The sequence below is a fragment of the Cavia porcellus genome, unplaced genomic scaffold (assembly GCF_034190915.1).
Source record: "Cavia porcellus strain 051 isolate PalLab524CR breed Dunkin Hartley unplaced genomic scaffold, mCavPor4.1 scaffold_21, whole genome shotgun sequence".
Lineage (NCBI taxonomy): Eukaryota > Metazoa > Chordata > Mammalia > Rodentia > Caviidae > Cavia > Cavia porcellus.
Genome location: NW_026947504.1, coordinates 60,679,023 through 60,699,136, shown reverse-complemented (window position 1 = coordinate 60,699,136; position 20,114 = coordinate 60,679,023). Strand labels below are relative to the sequence as shown.

General features: G+C 38.5%; 1 protein-coding gene across 2 annotated transcripts in view; it reads right to left on the bottom strand.

Moving 5' to 3' along the window:
• Gtf2f2 (general transcription factor IIF subunit 2) overlaps positions 1-20,114 on the bottom strand; it is a 162,421-nt gene that overhangs the window by 52,116 nt on the left and 90,191 nt on the right. For both annotated transcript variants that reach the window (XM_003477472.5, XM_063232753.1), the window contains one exon: positions 17,316-17,397. In XM_003477472.5, coding sequence (XP_003477520.1) covers positions 17,316-17,397 — 82 coding nt within the window. The remainder of the gene's footprint in view (positions 1-17,315; positions 17,398-20,114) is intronic.

The window sequence follows — 20,114 nt, the reverse complement described above, 5'->3', positions numbered from 1 at the left end:
AGGCAGAGATGGTTGTCACGGAGAATAATAAAACAAAGGAGGAAGAGGGGCTGCTTGGTACCGGAGGGTTAAAAGGAAGCACAGTGTGTGGATGCGGAAAGCAGACACGTGGCACTGACTTCCTGAGGTTTCTGGGGCCTAACACTATTCTGGCTAGGTGTCAAGTACTACTAGGGAAACTAGGGTCAAATAGCTACTACTGGGGAGAGGAGCAGGAAAGGCAAACCAGCACCTAAAGGAAAGGGCTTCTGGAACTGCTAGAGATCCTGGCAATTTGTCACTCTGATCCCTAATCCTCAGTCTCCCTTCTTGGCACAGCAAGCTCCAACGTGGGCCGCTGTCCTCCTAGGAAAGCCTTCCCTCTCTCTTTTCGTATGTGCTGTACTCTTGTTTTCATTACAGCTATCACCAGAAGAGTCAGTGCTCCAAAGTCACCTAAAAAGTGAGCACAAACATCATGCAAAGAAGGAAAGCTGGGTCAATGCTACTGTGGTCAGAGGATAATTACACACAGGTCACAGAATTTATAACATTATTTTACGATGGAAACCCATAGTTAAACACAAGAAAATACAAGAAATCTGTCCACAACACTAAAAACCTAGAAAAATCCAGCCGAGAGCCTGAATCCCACAGCAGTGTCCTATATGAATCCAGCTGAAGATTTAGAGCCCCTGACAAAGCCTCCCACGAGTCTAACTGGAGGCCTGGAGGCTTAGAGGCCACAACAATGACTCATGCAAGTCTGTTTTACACATCTATGCCCTGGGAAGGCCCAGAGTTCAGCAGTGGAAGCTAGAAAGTCTATGCCAATTTTATGGTTGCTACGTTGTGCCAACTTGAGAATTTTATAAGTTTAAATGAGAGACTCAGCAGGGAACCAGGATCTTTACTTTGTAAACATCCTCATCCTGCACAAGCAGAGGGCACAGAGATTTCTGTGAGTGCCATACCTGCCCTGGACAGAGGGTGGCCTGTGTACAATATAAGGGAGAAGAGGCTTGCACCTCGCTTTTTGCTCCAGTGCTGCCTTGAAGTGTTGCCCCAGTGCCATGCCTTCCTGCCTTGGAGCCAGCTGATTACGGACTGAAACCTCCACAAACATTGAGCTAAATAAACATTTCCTTCTTTCATTTTGGGTGTCCAGTGTTTTGTCCCAGCAAGGAGAGAAAAGTAACCAAGACACAGTGGGATAAAGGTTCTATGTCAATAGGTTAAGGGTTCTACAAAAACCAACACTCAAAATAAGGACCAGAACTTCCATGAAAAGTACCACAGCCATCCTCAGTGACAATGAGGTCTTGAGTTCCTCCGACACTAACAGTCGAGTTCATATTAGGAAGCCAGCGTGACAAGCTTCTCCTAGAGACTGAACAGCACACATCTTTCCCTCTGAAGCCAGGAAGTGATGCTCAAAGTTAAGGACCAAAGCTCCCCCAACGTGAACCACAGCCATTCTCAGCAACAAGGTCCCGAGCTCCTTCGATGATGATGGCTGAACTGTTATCAGGGTAGCCAGCCATGACAAGCTCCCACAGGAGAATCTAGGCTCCAAACAACAACAGTGCTTAGGAGAATCCATAAGGCTAGCTAACCTCTTCCTCTCCATGTCTCTTTTTTATGCTGGCTACTTTCCTTGGGTGGGCCATCTAACTCAGCACCAAGCTGACTTAATTCACTAGTTTTTAATCCATAACAAATGTGTTATTCAATCATGTCCCATTTAATAGATTCACTGCCTATTACCTGTCAGGCACTACAAGTTAGTGCTGTTGATCTAGAGTTCCTTCAAAGTTCATCAGCAAAAACTGTCAGAGAAATAGTTTGTGAAAGCAGATGAAGGCAAAAGTAACAGAGAGAAATCCTGGACCAAGCAAGAGTTTCGTGATGCATGGGGATTAAGGGGTTTACCGAGGTATAAAACCAACTACAGATGCTTGACTGTACAATATTGTAAGTTTTCACATGCATATATACTTATGAAATCATGTGCTATTTGCTTTAGGTAACTTGCTTAGCTTTATAATCCTCAGTGCTGAATTTTGCTTTCTCTGTAGAAAAATTGATAAGCTGAAGCTGAATTTTTTTTTTTATAAAGTTATTGTCCAGCCAGCTGTGGTATCAGAAGCCTCTATTCCCAGGATTCAGGGAGACTGAGGCAGAAGAATTACAAGTTCAAACCCAGCCCAGGAAGTTAGTGATCAAATGAGACCCTATCTCAAAAGTAAAAAAATACAAGAGGCTTAGAAGTATAGCTCAGTGCGAAGGCAGTGGGTTTGATTCCCCATACTGCTTACAAACAAGACAAAAAAGTTATTCTCTGTCTCAGATCAATGATCTCAGAAATTTCATGTTTTTAAATACTTTATAAAAATGTCAAAGAATAATTGTATACCTTAAAAATAAGAGACAACTGAAAAATGATAGCCTAGAAGTAGCATAAATATATCAAAGGGGCTTTCCTATATGACAGTTATAGTGTATTTACCAAAGGAAAAGCATTTGCAATAACTTCCAAAACGTAAGCACGTGTCATCCTTATCAAAAATGTCCAACCCTCTGAAGGAAACATTCTGGAAAGAAATAAAAGGCTTGAATAAACAGAGAGATAGCTGTGTTTCTAAGCAGTGGGAGCTCCCTGGAGGAAGTGAGCCACCAGGGCTGCGCCTCTGGTCAGACGGACAGACCTTGCCTTGGCCTCCTCCTCTCTGGCTCTCATCCCGCACTCCACCTGCCTGCAATGAGGTGAGCAGCCTCCCTCTCCCATGTCCTTCTGTCGTGATGTTTCTGCCTCGCTGTAGGCCTAGCAGCCACAAAGCTAAGTGACCTCGCGCTGAAACTTCTGAAACTGGGAGCCTAAGTAAATCTTTATTCTTTTAAATTGATTTTCTCAGGCAGTTATTGTGATTACGGGGGGAAAAAATTCTTCTAACACAAAGACCAAAAAGACAAAAAAATTAAGAAAAAAGTTTAAACAGAAGAATAGTATTGGAGACTCTAATATTCTAGGCATTATAATATGTTCTGGACATTAATATGTCTTAAGAGATGTAAAGTAGTATCTTTGATATGAGACTGGAATAAGAGTTGAGGAGATTGCTAAGAAACCAACCCAATTATGTGTAAGAATAAAACTCGTGAGAGAGATATCACAAACCTCTGAAGAGGGAAAGAGTACTTGCAAGAAAAAAGCTCTGCCTTCTGAAACATGCTCATAGGGGAAAGAATCAAAAAGAAAGGAAGGCGTAAGTGATCTGCTGTAATGAGAAAATAATTCATAGTAGAATTTTACATCTATTACCATAACACGTACAGTCTCAAATTTATTTTTGGTTAGGAGCCAGGTGTGGTGGCTTCTGGTGACTCATGTCTGTAATCCAGCACTCAGGAGGCTGAGGCAGGAGGCAAGCCTGCGCTACACAGTGAGTTTAAGGTAAGCCTGAACTACATGGTGAGATCTTGCCTCAAAAAACAAAAATAGAATAGAGCAGAACAGAACAGATCAGAACACAGCAGAGCAGAATAGAATAGAATATTTCTGGTAAGGCAATATAGTCACTTCATATAGAATTTGGAAGGAAAATAATTCATGATTAAAAACAAATCTAGCCACACAGAATCCTCTCTTGGAGGCAACAAGATACAAATCCTATTGCGTATTTCAAATATGTTCTGTAACATTTCATTTTAAAAGTCCTTAAATAGAAATGCTTCATATTTGCTGTAGCAAACATGTGTTTTTGGGTTTGAATGACAGCCTGTCATATATAGGTCAATGTTATTTTATGACAAAGATCACCTGTTCGTTAGTGGGGTATTTTAAACTATAGACTTCCGAGCTATAACCATGTGCTTCTTAACAATGGGACACATTCTCAAAAGTACATTGTTAGGTGACCTCATAGTTGTAAGAACAACAGAATGTACTACAGAAACTAAGACAGATAGCTACAGTGTCATTAGGTGATAGGATCACCACTGTATATGTGGTTCCTTATTGCCAGAATACTGTTATGTGGTACATCACTCTAGTTTCAATTATATTTGAAATAGCAACTGGGTTACACACAACATTATATTTAAAAGCTGCGGTCCTTATTGGGAATTTTTTATATGTCAGACTAGAATTTCTCAAAACATGCTCTGAAGATCACCTATATCATATTCACCGGTTTTCCTATAAACCATGTCTGTTTCTAGTTCCAACTCAGAACTCCTGAGTCCATAGATCTAGGAGCCTGGCTTTAGAATCTACTTTTTAAACAAAGTCTCCACATGATTTGTACATATACACAAATATCTGAGAAAGGCTGGGCACGATGTAAATAAGCCCCATTACCATAGAAATCCTGTCTTTCTTATGCTATGTAGGCACAGCATCTGACAATGCCAGACAACCAATGGTGTTCCTCAATGTATGTTGGAGGTTCCGTGAATGCACATTGGGGACTGACTACAAAAACTCTGATGTGCTGTCAATACTGAATGATTGTGAAGTTGTATGCTTCATCGATGATAGAGATATAAATTAAAGCAAAAAACAAGCTTTGGCAATCACGTTAAAGAGCCCAAAGGGAGGGTTTTTAAACGAAGTATTCTATGTATTTTCTGTTTTGTGACTTATTATATACAGTAACATCTGCTCCAACTAGAACCAAAGAAGAGGAGAAAGGGAAAGAAGGGGAAGGGTGTCTCAGCAGCAACTAAGACAGATGTCACCAGGCCAAAATGACAGCTCTGGGCACTTGATTCACAGGCAAGCCTGTCAAACGTTCGTTTGCAGTGTATTCAGTCTTCTTCTATGCACAGTTTTCATTCTAATGGAATTTAAAACTGAATTTTGAGTTCACAGGAAATTACAAACTAAATCAGAAGAAAGACAGAGACTGCAACAAATAGTAATGTAATCAGTATGCCAAATGATGGGTGACAGAAAGACTGAAGAATATATACAACAAGCAATGAATTTACAAACATTAATACTCTGCGGTTCATCCTGTGAAGGGGTTATAGCCCCATTCATTGTGACCATATGTAAAGGTATCACCACATAATTAAAAAATAGGTGTTCATGTGAAAAAAAAAGTTCAACTTCACATATCAGGTATGGCTATAGATATAAAATATAATATTGTGCATAAAGATTTTTATTCATTAACAAAATTTTATAGTTACAAACTTTTTAATGAAGAGTTTAGTAACAACTATTTGGAAAACTCAACAAACAACTAATTCCTCTGAAAGGAAAGTATTAATATACTAAACTGACAAATTTTTAAAAACAAACTTAAGTCCTTGGAAAAATCTATTATTTGTTAACAAGGCTAGTAATAGTTACTTTATGTATTTTACATATTTGAACAACAGTTTTACATACATAGTCTCATTTACTCACCATTCAGAGCTGCAATAGGGATTATATCTGGAAAAGTCATTGTACAGTATTTCACGAATTATCTTTATCTTAATGTTTTTATGAAAAAGGAGTACCCAAAGTTTGTGTTACAAAACACGGAGCTACTTAAATACATTAATGATAACACAAAGAGAAGTATAAACAGCTAGTAATTTAAGATGTTACAATAAAACACTATATGGCCTTCAATGTAATTATGTAACAAGAATTGAAAATTCTGTGAACATTAGAACATTTGTCCATCACTATACTCATCTTCTGCAAAAATGGCATATGCACCAGACAGTTCTGGTAAACAACAGATTTGCAAATTAATTTTCAACTTTTCTTGTTCGTGTTAGCCTGAGGGGTGCACATGTACGCATGTGCATGTCTCCTGCTCAACTGCATCATTTTAGATTATGCAAAGCTAAAAGGTCTAGTAATACTTTGTGGAGGTAGATTTAGGATTTGAATTTTGAAACTATACAGGCTATTGCTTACCAAAAAATTTTCCGATAGACCAGGCATGGTGGCACACACCTCTAATCTCAGCACTCAGGGTGCTGAGACAGGATTGTCTCAAGTGCCAGGCCAGCCCGGCTACACAGTGAGTTCAAGCCCAACTTAGACTCCACAGGGAGACCTTGTCTCAAAAAGACAAAAACAAACAAACAAACAAAAAACCCCAAAACTACAAGGAGCAACTCAAAGTCAAGAAAAAATATCTTAGCTCTTCATTTCTGAGTGATACAATGGGTACATAAATTTACATAAATTTGTTAAATTCTTGCAGTGAAATCTTTGATATTATGGTATACAATATTGGTTTTGAGGGGAAATTCTGTTCACCATATAGTATTAACTTTAGTTTCAACTGGAAATGACATCTTTAATTCTTTATCCAAACTATGTAATATTAGTCAACTTTCTTTTTCTATAAAAATACCTGACATAATTAACTTACAAAGAGGAACAAGTTACTTTGGCTCATAGAGTTAGAGATTTCAATGCATGGTTGGAGGCTCTAATGTTGTTAGGCCTGTGAGGAGTATGGGAAACAAAGCTGCTTACTTTAAGGCTGGAACAGAGAAAGGAAGGAGTCCTGTCATCCCCTATGAAAGCATACTCCTGAAGATCTAAGACCTTTCTTCTACCAGGTCCCACCTCTTACGTTGTGAGCAAAGGGCCCCACATTTTCACTAAATTCTGCATATCATGCAGTAATTCTTAAATATTCTATATTCAGGAGCAAAGATGAAAGCTCAACCTAGTGTTGTAGCAGGATTCAATGTGTATGGTGCTGACCCAGCTCACAAGACTTGGCAAGGGACTAGCTGTTTGTGGTGGAAGAAAAACCACGAATGGTTCTCATTTTTTTCTTTTCTCCCAGACTTACTGTGTGGGAATGGGGAAGATACGCAGGCATGGTAAGAGGCAACAGTTTAAGCTTCCTGGCCTTCATCATCTTTCCCATTTTTCTGACATCTCTACCATTTTTTTGTTTGAAAGTTTCTGTTCGAATATTTTTTCCTTTGGGATTTCCTCAAATCTCTAAGAAAAGGATTTCAGAAACTTGGAAGCCTGTGAAATCATAAAAAAAGTATATGGGCTATGACAATTGTAGTACCTTGGATACATTATACAGAATGAGATGCTTGAAATGGCACAGATACCATTCTAGATTTCACAGAAGCTTCATAAAAAGAAACAATAACCAAAAGAGACAGAATGATTCTAAATTTGAACCTAGCCTGGACAAGTTACCAACTTAGTGAAGCCTTGTGTCTAAGCCTTGTGTCTTAAAATTAAAAAATTAAAAATGTTTCTAATAGTTTATAGCGGTGGCTAGGAGCTAGGTGCATCTTTATCCAAGCACTCTGGGAGGCTAAGGCAGGAGGACCCAAGTCCAAGTAGAGGCTGGGTAACTCAGTAAGATACTGTCTCAAAATAGAAACACAGGGGTAGCTCAGTGTGAAGGTTCTGGGTTCAATCTCCAGTATTACAACAAACAAACAAAACAAAACTAACCAAAAAACTCATAGATATATAAAGTGATTTAATGCTCATGATTCTGCCTCTCTTCTACAGATACATCTTTGGAATTCAATGAATTTATGGTGTCAAAATTCACCTTTAGGATTCAGGATCTGAAATTAGATAAAATTTCAAACAAACAACAAAATAGGTAAGTATCTTATATACATCCTATAAATGTTATTGTATTTATGTTAAAATGTAATAAAGCCATCGTGTTATAGGCAGCTGAGTTAGTTAGAAATATTATAGGCAGTCAAACAAGACTAGGCCCTCGAGGGAGCTGGCACAGAGGACCAAATGTCTTGGAGCAGACAAACACACCTTGCTGTGGGCCAGATCTCAAGACAAAAGGCAAAGCAAATACATCCACATCCTAAAAATTGATACTCTATCTAAATAGCTCTGTCACCCTGAAGAATCCAGGAGCCAGCATCCCGAAGCCCTACAGGAAGAGTCACCGTACTGCAGGCATGGCTGCTTGCTGTGTGACTCACCTCCCATTTGTTCCTGATTTAAACAATTTTACCCAAGCAGTTAATCTTATTGTTTGACTACAGGCTTGTCCCACCTTGCGAGTTCCCATTTCTCCCCATCCTGGACCTGTCTCACCTCAGGATTTTATTCTATAAAAGTCTCTAGAAAAGACAGAGTCCCTGGCAACTGGCTTGGGACCCCCCTCTGTCTCTCTTAACATAGAAGCTTTCTTTCTCTCAAAAAATATATCCTGCTCTTAACCTCTGTTGTTCCTAAAATTCATTCTTCGATTTTAAAGAACACATTTCATCCCTCTATGTCAGGGTGAATTAAGATAAAGAATTGCTGCTCTTCTTTAGTCCTTAAACCTAAACTGCCTTTCCATAAGGAACCCTTCCATACTCAAGAACAGGGAAAAAGTCCTGCCCAGAAGAAATCCATGATTATGATGAATGACAAGCCAGGGAGCCAATCAGATTCCAGGAGCCTACCTGGGACAAGAATCACAATAAAATGAGCTGCATTCAAAAAAATCTGTGAATATTTCACTTTCGAGTACTCCCTACTGATCCACAGTAGCTGTCTGCCACCTCTCTCTTCCTTCTTTTTTTCACCTTCAAATAAATCATGTTTTTTAAACTCTCCAACTCTAGTTCTTTTACCTATGCTGGGCTAGGACCGCTGGGGTTGCGCACTGTGAAAGCAAGTGCCATGGCGCGTGCAGTGTACTCCTCCTCAGATGTTACAATGTGACTGAATTTTCTTACTTACGAAGGCAGAAATAAGGTTCCCACTCCAAACAAATATACTAAAAGAATTTAATTCATCTAATATGAAGCCAATTAAGAGTGAGTGATCCAGTCCAGCCTGGTAGTAGCACACATGCCTATAATCGCAGCACTCAGGAGGCTGAGGCAAGAGGATGGCTGTGAGTTTGAGGCCAGCCTGGTCTACACAGTGAGTCTAGGTAAGCCTGAACTGCATAAACCCTACCTCAAAAAAAAAAAAACCAACCAAAGAGTGAGGGATCCACCCACCACCCACCATACAGGTTGACTTTCAGTTTGAAAGCTATCTACTCTAAGCAGTCTTTCTGACATTTTAAAAATCTTCTCTTTGTCTCCTTTTAAACTGAAAGACTTTTAAAAAATGTAGATTTTCTTTACAATGTACTGTATATCCTATGACAACTGCATTACAGTTTCAAGCAATGCAAATACTATTTATGTATAAGTCATGTCTTCTTGTATCAAACTGCTAAGAATATTTAAATACAGCTCCTCTCAAAATCTAAGTTAATTCTCCCTAATAGCTAAAAAACTTGATTAACAGTGGGATGTGGTGGTACACACCCGCAATCCCAGTATTCTAGGAGGCTGAGGCAGGAGGGTCACAAACTCAAGCCTAGCCTGGGTTAATTCAGCAATTTAGTAAGCTCTCGTCACAAATTTTTTTTAGGAAGAGGAGGGTAGGAATGCAGCTTAATCCAGTACCAGAAAGAGAAAGACAGAGACAGAGAATGAAAGGCAGAGAGGGAGAGAGAGGGAGAGACAGGCAGACACAGACTTTAACATCACTTAACAATGCAAAGTTGTTTAGTAGCCTCCTGATTCAATGTACCGAGTAGAACCCTCTCTCTATAACAAAGGAACATTTCCTTATCTTGAAATACTTCAGGGACTTACAGACGAGAGCTGAGAATTTCAATGACTATAAGTCAGGAAAAACACACTGAATTTTAAGAAAACTTGTAAGAAAACAGGACACATAAACAGCGAGTGTAGCGCCTTCTCGGGTTTGCCCGTTTTGCAGTGCACGTTGGTGCACACTTGGGGCAAGAGATTAGGGCACGGCACAGCTGGTTGGGAAAGTAGGTATGGCCTGCTAATCATGAAATTCCAGGATACACGCACAGAGCGGTTCTCAAACACCTGCAGGTGGACTTCTCCTGAGAATTCTAGCAGGTTTCTGACAGGTCAGCCTAGACCTGGCCTCTGGCTGAGGCCCGGGTGGTACCAAAAGGACAGCGGTGGCCAGGCATTTAGCTCAGTGGCACAAGCAGCTGTCTGGCATGCGCAAGGTCGTGAGTTTGATTCCCTGGTACCAAAAATAACGGCAACAAAAAACAAAGCACAAACAAAAAACCCCAAACAAACAAACAAGGACAGTCACTACTGAGTTTTGTTTTCTCTCTTGTTTGGTGACCACCCTCAAGCTGCAGAGTGTCCTTTTCTTCCTTCTTCTTGACCCAAACTTAAGTCTGCAGGCCTGTTCCTTCTACCTTAAATCAAACTTTGCTACTGCCTGTGCCTGTCTTGATCAATTCTTTGCTTAGGAGAGACAGAACCTAGAAGCCACCTCCAGGAGATTCCAGACAACCGGGTAACATATTCACAAAGGGCAAAGATTCATAAAAGTAAAAACTCTTTAGGAAAGAGCAAATCATTCAATTTATACAATGTGGACTACGTAATAATGATTATAGCTCTATCCAAGGAAACGTGACCACTACTGTAGGTCTTCTTCAATGGTTAGTTTAAACTTTTCATAACAGATCTCTTAAACACACGTAGGCTAGATCTGCCCATCTGGCCCTAGCAAAAACAGCTGTCCTAGTGACAAATCCTCCAGCAAACTAAGACCACCACTTGATTTTGTATTTGGACCCAACCTGTAAGTGGTATAATTTCAGTAGCTTCTCCTCCTTTTCCACCTGCCTACTCAAGCACCTTGTACAAGTAATGTACAAGGAAGTAATGCCTGTATTTCACACTTAGTAATAAGAGGTTTAAAATCAATTGCCTAGTGGGACTTATGCTATGTACTATTACTACTAATGCTAGTACTCAGAATGAACAGAATAAATGTACTCAGGATGTACTCAGAATGTACACAATAAAAAGCATCTAAATAGGATAAAAAGTAGATGCCTAAAGACAGAGACTGCTAAGGGGAGAAACTGAAAAAAGGAGACGGCCAGATAACAAAGATGAACTCTCCATACTTTACAGTTTTGCCTCAGGTTAGCTCTTTTGATTTGCAACTGTGAGTGAACAAAGAGAAATGTGTTCTGCAGTATTTTTATCCTACAAAGCTGTAAGACTTTATACAAATGCCACCATATGCCAATACTGTTACCCTGGACTTAATAAATTTAATCTGAAAAAAAGCTAAGTGAGTTTTAAAAGTGGTTATCAATTATGGAGATTTATTAGTCAACATATAAATATATATCCTGTAAAAATATGATCTTTATTAGTGTTCATTGAACAGAAAGCTGTCAGAACCAAGAGGAAGATATGGTCCTAAACCTCAGTGAGCTCACAATTTACTAGAGATAGACAAAAGTAGTAATAAAATTAAAACAAACAGCAAAATAAAATTAGAGGCTTGCAAGGAAAAAGTGTATCAGAAGATGGTAGAGATGCTGCTTGTCCTGTGTGAAGAGAAACGGTTGAGGAGATGTGACATTTGAGTTCCATCTGAAGGAAGGAACAGGGGTTTGGCAACTAGAAAGCAAACAAAGAGCACCACCTAAAGCCAGACAGGAAAACAGGAATTAGGGGCAGAGTGAGAGAGACTGCTGTCGGGGCAGTGCACATCCGAGTTCAAACAGCAGCAGACTAAGCCAGAACCTGGAACATTTTTGGGCATCTCAGGAAAGCTACCAGACAAGGAACACAGAGAGTAGGCAGCAGACAGAGAATTCCAAAGACAAAAGATGTTCAGAATGCAGCACAACTCAGATTCAGAAAATACTCCTCCTGTCCTCCTAACCGAAAATGAAAGTATCACAGTACTTGGAAAAAAAGGATATAAATATACCTTTGTTGTTCATGCCAGTGCTTTAGTTCTTTATATAAACTTCCAATAGCTTTTATACTCCTTTGAAAATCCTTATTTTATCACAAAATTTTAGCTCTGCAGCAGCCTCCAGGACAAAGCCATGGGACGGGCATGCAGGAAAAAAGGCATGTCTCCTGTTGAGTCTGTCTCCCTAAGGAGTCTCCCTAACCCTAACAGAATTCCTTATGAGAACCTCTTAAAATATTTTGGGTAAAATATTCCGCCTATCTTTCTGTGGCAATTTTAGCCTAGCAGTACTTTTGCAATTTTGTTATAGCTACTTAAAATATATTTTGTATTATAAATTACTACATTTGAATGAACACACCCAGTTTTATTCACACCACCCTTTATTTATTTGTTAAGTGGTAATTAAAAAGGAGCAGTTTGAGGGGAAAGGATGTGAGAATAGGGGCAGCTTTACAACAAAGCCTTCTTTCTACATAGCTCCATATTAAAAAAATTATACCCTTGAGTATCTTAGGCAAGCCACCAGCCACAGTATCACTGCAGGAGAGGGTAGTAAGACTGTTTACAAACACCAGTTTACACCTTTTAGAAAGGTTCTAAACATCCAATAGATTTATAAACATTAGACACAAAGGAGCTTCTGATACACACACACAGCTAAGTAACAGCTTGAGGCCAGAGAACGGAGAAGACTGTTCACGGGTTGTGGGAAGACAGTTGAGCCAGTTCTCACATCTGAATCTGGAGAATATCCAGGTAGTGCTACTCCTTCAAAATTTTTGTTTTGAAGAGGATTATCATGGACTCTATAACAAAATATTCAAATTTCTTCTCAGATTTTTAGTTCTCTTTCTGGTCTACTTCCAATTTAAACTTGATTCAATTATCTACCTCATAAAAGTATGTAAAAATATCCTGTGCAAAACAGCTCCATTGTGAGAAATAGCGCTCACTGGATAGGGTTGGGAATGTTTCCAGAACAGGCTGCAGATCAGGAGTTCTCACACAGGCAACTGTGCTAAGACTAACAGTTAACATACACTGAGTACACACTTTGTGCCAAACACTCGCAATTGCAGAATATTATTTTATCACAGCCTGCGATAAATGTCTTTATTCCATTTTACAGATAAGGAAGTAAAGGCACATGCTTGCCACAGATCAGACATCCAAGAAGGTGGTCTTTGAATTTAAGCAGTCTGACTCCAAAGCCCAACCCCTTAGCGACCTGAACCCATTATCAAGGCATCTTTGTAGATCCAGAATTGCTTTCTAATAAAGGCAATTTCTTGACAGTTTACAAATAGAATGGTCTTTCCTAAAGAGAAGGAATCAAGGGTGTGACTGTTCCTGAAGAAGGCTTCCTCTACCCCTAAGGTGTTTTCTGGAAGAACAGGGTTGCAGGGATCTGATGAGGGCCTCCCCAGCATCCACTCCCCTCCTTCCCTGAGCAGCAGATGCCTGTTTCAGATGGGACTGGCCCTGCTGCCAGAACCTTTCCACAGGTGCATCCTTAACCACTCCATGTAATCCCCCCGTAATTAACATATTTACTTGTCCAGGAATGGACTCAGAATCCCCTGGCCCACAGAAGAAAGTGGAGAGTTCTGCTTATGGCTGGTTGGTGACAAGCAGACGCCCCCTCCTCCAGCGAGCTATATAAATGAAGAGGCAGGAGTGAGCAGACAGCCATCTTTTTTTTTTTTTTTTTTAATTGGTACCGGGGATAGAATTCACAACCGCCTGCTTGCAAGGCAGGTGCTTATGCTGCTGGGCTAAATCCCCAGCACCAGCAGACAGCTATCTTGCTACTAGGAGACAATTTAGCTGGAGATAGTCAAGCCATAGGAAGACACACCCCCCAAGAAAATTATAAACACAGATAGAGTGCTGATGGCCCTGTGAACTTCTAGACAAAAGCAAGGCTTAAGCCCACAACACTGGGTTTGTTATGTAAGGGAACAGATATATTTTTAAGCCAGTTGGCACTGGATTTTTTTGATAGTTACAAAGAAAAGCATACCAACTCATCATTCAAATACATTAACTCAGTATCCGCCATTTCAAGCATCACCAGAAAAAGGCTGTAATCCCATGCTGTATCAACCTGGAAGCCCAGAGTTCTCTGTGTACTGTCTCAGTTGGCATCTTTCCTGGTTAGTGTCTACTTTCATTCTCAAAAATATCCTGCTTGAACAATAAATTATTTGGTGACCTTATTTCTAATTTACCTTGCAACTCTTCTAAACACACAGACATAGATAAAAGGCAATCATTCCGATATAGAAGAAAAATTACTTGCAGCGAGAAAGGCACACAAAGGATCCAGACAGGCACAGCACGGTGACCCTGCTGCGGGAAAGAAGGTGAACCACACCCTGCTTCCACTGTCTACTGCCCAGCACAGCAAAGAGGCTCAGCCCGTCCTCTTGTCCATCCCTCCACAAGTTCTCACAGGGAAAAGGTTTTCTCAGCATTTTCTTTTTTTATTTTTGCAGAAAATCCACATACTGAAAGTATTAAAATTTTAAAAACCAGAATTTTTAAGGCATATTTTTAAATGAATTGATGACAAACATGCAGAATTTCAAGTCATGGATTTTCCTAGTGTTATGACTTTCCTGTAAGAAAATACATTAGGCTGATGCCCTTTTACAAGAATTAACAAAGTAAAATATGAACTGTAAATAGGGTGATCATAAAACTTAACATTCAAAGATTAAGGACAAATTCAAGAGACTGTTTTATACTTAATTAAAAACGCAAATGGATTAATTTTAGTTAACACATCAGATATAACTTGATACCAACTCATTAATTTTTTCTAATAAAACATTCAGATCAATTCAAGTTAATGCAAAATAATGATAGTGTAATGGAAGCAATGGAACATTTTAATCTCTATATTGAAAGTTGTGGAATTGCTAGAACTTTGAGACTAGCAAAAAAGTCATTTTTTTCCTCTTCCTATGGTTTTTGGATTTTCTTGATAGTAAAGTGAATTCTTGCAAGATTTTATATTATGTGATGAAAGAAAATTACAACATAACTATTTCTTTTTGGCCTGAATTTCATCAATTAAATGGTTTACATACTTCTTGAGTTTACTATAATACTAATTATATATTTAATTTCCACCTTTATCTAAATGAATGACAGAATCTTATATATTTAACATACAATTCTTATAATTGGATGATTATTAACTAAAATATAATACCAGAGGCTTGTAAGAATTTATCACTAGAATTAAATATCCACTAAAATAAGACTGATTGTTCTTAAAGAATTTATTTATAAAGATTATTCTTTGTAATGGAGTACTTTAAATATCTAAAAGAATACCTCAGATACCATTTGTCAACACAGTAAAACCTCTCTAATTAAAACCTCACTGATTTATGTCAGGGAAAAAAAGGTCTCCGATAAAAATGCTTTTCTCTTCTGTAAATAGAAGACTACATTAATTTTACAAAATACTAGGTTTTATGTTTTTGGCGAATGTTTCGACATTTGTTCGGCAATCAGACTCTCCTTGCTGAAGCAAGGTAGAGCACTTGGGTTCCGCATACGTACGAACATGCACATTATGTGCAAATCACGGTCCAGACTTCAAGTGCAGTTTTGAGTAAAAAAAAAAGCCATAGCAGCGGAACGCCAACAGCTCCCACGTTTCTGTATGTGATTGTGCCGATTCTTTTCTACTTCAACATTTCAACAAAACAAGTATTTTTGGATGTTTGTATTTATACTGTATTACATCACACACCAAGAACATAAAACAGAAAGGAGCGAGGGGAGTAGGAATGAAAGGAGGAATGCCTGCTCTCACGGGTTTACAATCTTACAGAAGATGTAACTGTGTGCTTCCTAATGACAGAAAACAAGACATTTTTATACACAATTAAAGAAGAATAAAAAAGGTTGCGGGAACGTAGAGAAGAGAAGCAGCAGATTCCACCTGGGATGGGGACAGGGGACTGAGGGACTCCTGGGCGGGTTTGAAGGTCAGGAGAATCTTGGCTGAAGGTAGTAAGAAAAGTGTGTCACAAAGACTTACGACAGGAAAGCACCTAGTTTATCCGGGTAAGAACTCGAAGTGTGACATAATTCCATGATACCTACACAAAGCAGAACTAGAAATGAAAACCACAAAGTGAGACGAGAGTCGGAACATCAACAACTTGAAAGGTATTAAGGAGAAGGCAGCCATGAGATCAGACTACCTGAAAAATCTGTGCATCTGTGAGAACATCTAGGCACAGGATACGTCCAGTACGGACTTGCCACTTCTGGTAGGTGTTGTTTTGAGACAGGGTCTCAGTGTGTAGTGCAAGTCAGCCTTACACTTGCTTGCACAACCCAGGCTGGCCTCGAACTCGGGGCTATCTTCATGCCTCAGCCTCTCAAGTGCAGGGGTGCAGGCACGTGCCACCCCGCCCGGCTAGACCTGCCAGTTCTGTTCGGGAATATTTCTACTTTAACCTCGCTCACATCTGGAAATACGCCTTTCCATTTACATTCAACAGCACCACGTTTCTACTCCTTTCCACACTACCATGTCAGGTCAGTAAACGGATTCTTCATACCATCCTTCCCCTGCATATATGTGTGTGTTTGTTTTCAGGCTCAAAGACTGTAAGCTCTCTGGAGGAAACTAGTCTGCTATGATGTTTTAAAGTTTTGAATTGTACCTTAGCAATCACAGTATTAAATTTAAAAATTGAGTAATTGTAGACAAAATAAATATATGAGATGACTTAGAATACTTTACTATTTTGGTAGTTCAACCATTGGTACTATTCTTGCAATTTTAAATACTTTCTGCTTCAAGTCTTGTAGGTCAACTGTCAACTAGAATTTAAATTAAAATGGACACAGCAACTAAAAAGTAGTTTATAGATACACGTTCAGCACAGGAAAATTATGACCTTGAAAGTAAAATGGTATAAAGCCTTACTACATGTGTGTAGAAAGTAAAAGTTCGTAAAGACAAATAGAAAAGGTAGTCTAAAAACTCTGATACAGAATACATTAACACAACAATAGCTTAAAGTACTTCAAATAAATAGCCTGGGTTCTAAAAATTCTCCAGCATCAGACACTCTTACTTATCAAATATCCTTTGTTTTCATTTCCTTTTTCGATTTTTATTAAAAATCAAAATGTATGTAATATATAATCATGTATATAACACAATTCAATTCTTTTTTCAGCCTCTTTCCCCATCTTTTCTCCCCATTCCCTCGAGCTCTTGGTCCTCCTGTTTGCAAAAGCTGTATCTTCCTTCCCCATCTGTCCTTTATGTTGCTCCTTATTTACATTTTAGGTTTCTCATATAAGAAAAATCAATATTTCTTGTATGATACTCATACAAGAAAAAGCAATATTAAAGCTTGTGTGTCTGATTTATTTCATTTAACATTATGGTCTTCAAGTTCATTTGTTATCCTATGAATGACCAAACATCCTTTGAAGTGAACACTTGTGACAATTACCATAGCTTTTCTAAGGTCGATGGCAATCTAAAATATGTATCACTCTCTAAAGAGAAACAACCAGTAGCACTTTAAAGATAGAAAACACCAACCTCTTTAATCTCATGTAGTTTTCACTGGCAGCAGGTCGGCATTCGGCTCTTTGAACCACTATTCCTTCCAATGAGAGTTTATCTTGAATCGAAGGAAAAAAAAAATCAAATATATTCAAAAGTAACGTTCATTAGTTCAAGACTGCAATTTTGGCACAACAACTACAGCAATATGATAATCAAATATAACTAATAGTAAAAATCAAGGAATCAACAGGAATACTATTAAGTTTATACCAACATCACTGGTTAGAATAGAGAGAAATCTTGGCTACTACCAAACTATACTCCTGTTGGATTTCTTTCTTTCTTTTTCTTTTTTGATGGGTACTGAGAATCAAATTTAGGACCTTGTGCTTGCGAGGCAGGTGCTGCACTGAACTATGTCCCCGTCATTTTTTTTTCCTTTTTGTACTGCTAGGCAGGCACCAAGCAACTGAGTTACATTCCGTATTTCTTAAGTTGCTGTATCCCCTTCCCAATTATAGCTTTTACACATTTAGTTCTTTATAAATAAAATGGCTTAAAAGGGCACACAACAGATATGGAGGCTAATATTGTTAGAGAGAAGTAACTTTCTATAGCATAGCTAATTTAAATCACTAAATCAAAGGAGTATGTAAATGTGCCTACAAATAAAATAAATCTGTAGAATTTCCTGTGACTGTAACAGCTTGCCTGATACGGAGTAAACCACTGTCTGGGTTATACTGTGTACTGGTTCAGCCTGCCAGTTGTTCTCACTTGTTTCCCAGAATAATAAACTTCAGTGCCCAAACTGAATCTGCTACGAATATTTGTCCAAACAATTTTCCCTACCATTAGTAATTCTTCTAGTGACTCTGACTTAAAACCTAGAGCACACATAGAGCAGAAATGAACGTAACTGAGATGAAGAAAACAATATAAAAAGTTAATGAATGGAAGATTGGTTCGTTGAAAGATAAAATAAAAATTGATAAACCCTTAGGCTAATCTTATCAAAGAAAAAACTCAAATTCATGCAATTAGGAATGAAAAGGTAGAATTACAATGGGCCCTGCTGAAATCCAGAAGATCATCGATACCTACTTTGAGAATCTGTACTCTAATAAGACAGAAAACACAGAAGGAACAGATCCCTAGGAACATATGAATTACCAATGTTGAATCAAGAAGACATAAAAGTTCTAAATAACCTAATAGCAGTCAATGAAATAAAAATGTAATTAAAAACTTACCAAGAAAGAAAAGCCCAGGTTGGGGCTGGGGATTTAGCGCAGCAGCGTAAGTGCCTGCCTTGCAAGCGCTTGGTCTTGAGTTTGATCCCCGGTACCGATTAAAAAAAAAAGAAAAGAAAAGCCCAATTCTTGATGGATTCACTGATAAATTCTACAAGAAATTTACAGAAGTTCTAATGCCATTACTCCTCAAACTCGTTAATGAAATTGAAAGGGAAGCAATTTTCCCAAAGTCATTCCTGGAAGCAATTATTACCTTGATATCAAAGCCAGAGAAGGACCCAATCAAAAAAAGGACTACAGGCCAATCTCCCTAAGGAACACAGAGGCAAAAATCCTCAATAGAATGTGACAAATTGTCAAGAAGATTATACACCAGAGGCAAGTAGAATTCATCCCAAGTATGAAGGAATGGTTCAACATATGCAAATCAATAAATGTAATACACCATATTAAGAGAGCCAAGGACAAAAACCACGTGATCATCTCAATAGACACAGAAAAAGCTTTTGACAAAATCCAACACCCATTAATAATTTTAGAAACCCTACAGAAAATTAGAATAGATGGTCTTTATCTCAATCTGGTGAAAGTCATCTATGACAAACCAACAACCAATATCATACTAATTGGCCCAGAGCTGAAAGCTTTCACTCTAAACTCAGTAACAAGAAAGACAGGATGTCCACTATCGTAACTCCAATACAGTTCTGGAAACACTAGCCAGCGCAACTAGACAAGAGAGAGAAATAAAAGGAATAAAGATAAGAAAGTAAGAAGTTAAATTATTTCTATGTGTAGATGACACGATACTCTACATAGAAGATCCCAAAACTCCACCAAAAGGCTTCTAGATTTAATAAACAAGTCCCTTCGCTGGTTACAAAATCAGTACCCCAAAATCAATAGCTTTCCTGTGCACAAATAACAAACTTACTGAGAGAGAAATTAGGGAAAGAACCCCCTTCACAATAGTACTGAAGAAAATGAAATACTTAGGAATTAATCTCAAAAAGAAAGTAAAAGATCTATATATTTAAAACTATAGTACTCTGAAAGAAAGGAGATTGAAGAGGGTATCAGAAAATGGAAAAAATATCCCTTGCTTTGGGGAGGAAAGAGCCAATATAGTGAAACTGACTATACTTTCAAAATTGTCATACAGATTTAATGCAATCTCAATCAAAATACCATTAGCATACCTCACAGAATTGGAGAAAATGTTCCTAAAATTCAATTGGAACTAGAATACACCTAGAAGAGCAAAAATAATTATAGGCAACAATGGCAAGGCAGGGGGCATCACAATTCCTGACTTGAAACTATACTGCAGAGCTACTATGATAAAAACAGTATGGTACTGACAAAACTAAACCAAACCCAAAAAGACTTAAGGATCAATGGAACAGAGTAAAAGACTCAGAAACAAATCCAAACACATTCAGCTTTCACAAAGGAGCTGTGTTGGTCACTTTTCTCTCATTTCTGGGACAAAATACTCAACACCTAAAACTAAGGAAGGAAATGTTTATTTAGTTTACAGTTTATAGATGTTTCAGTCTGTAATCAGCTGGTTGCA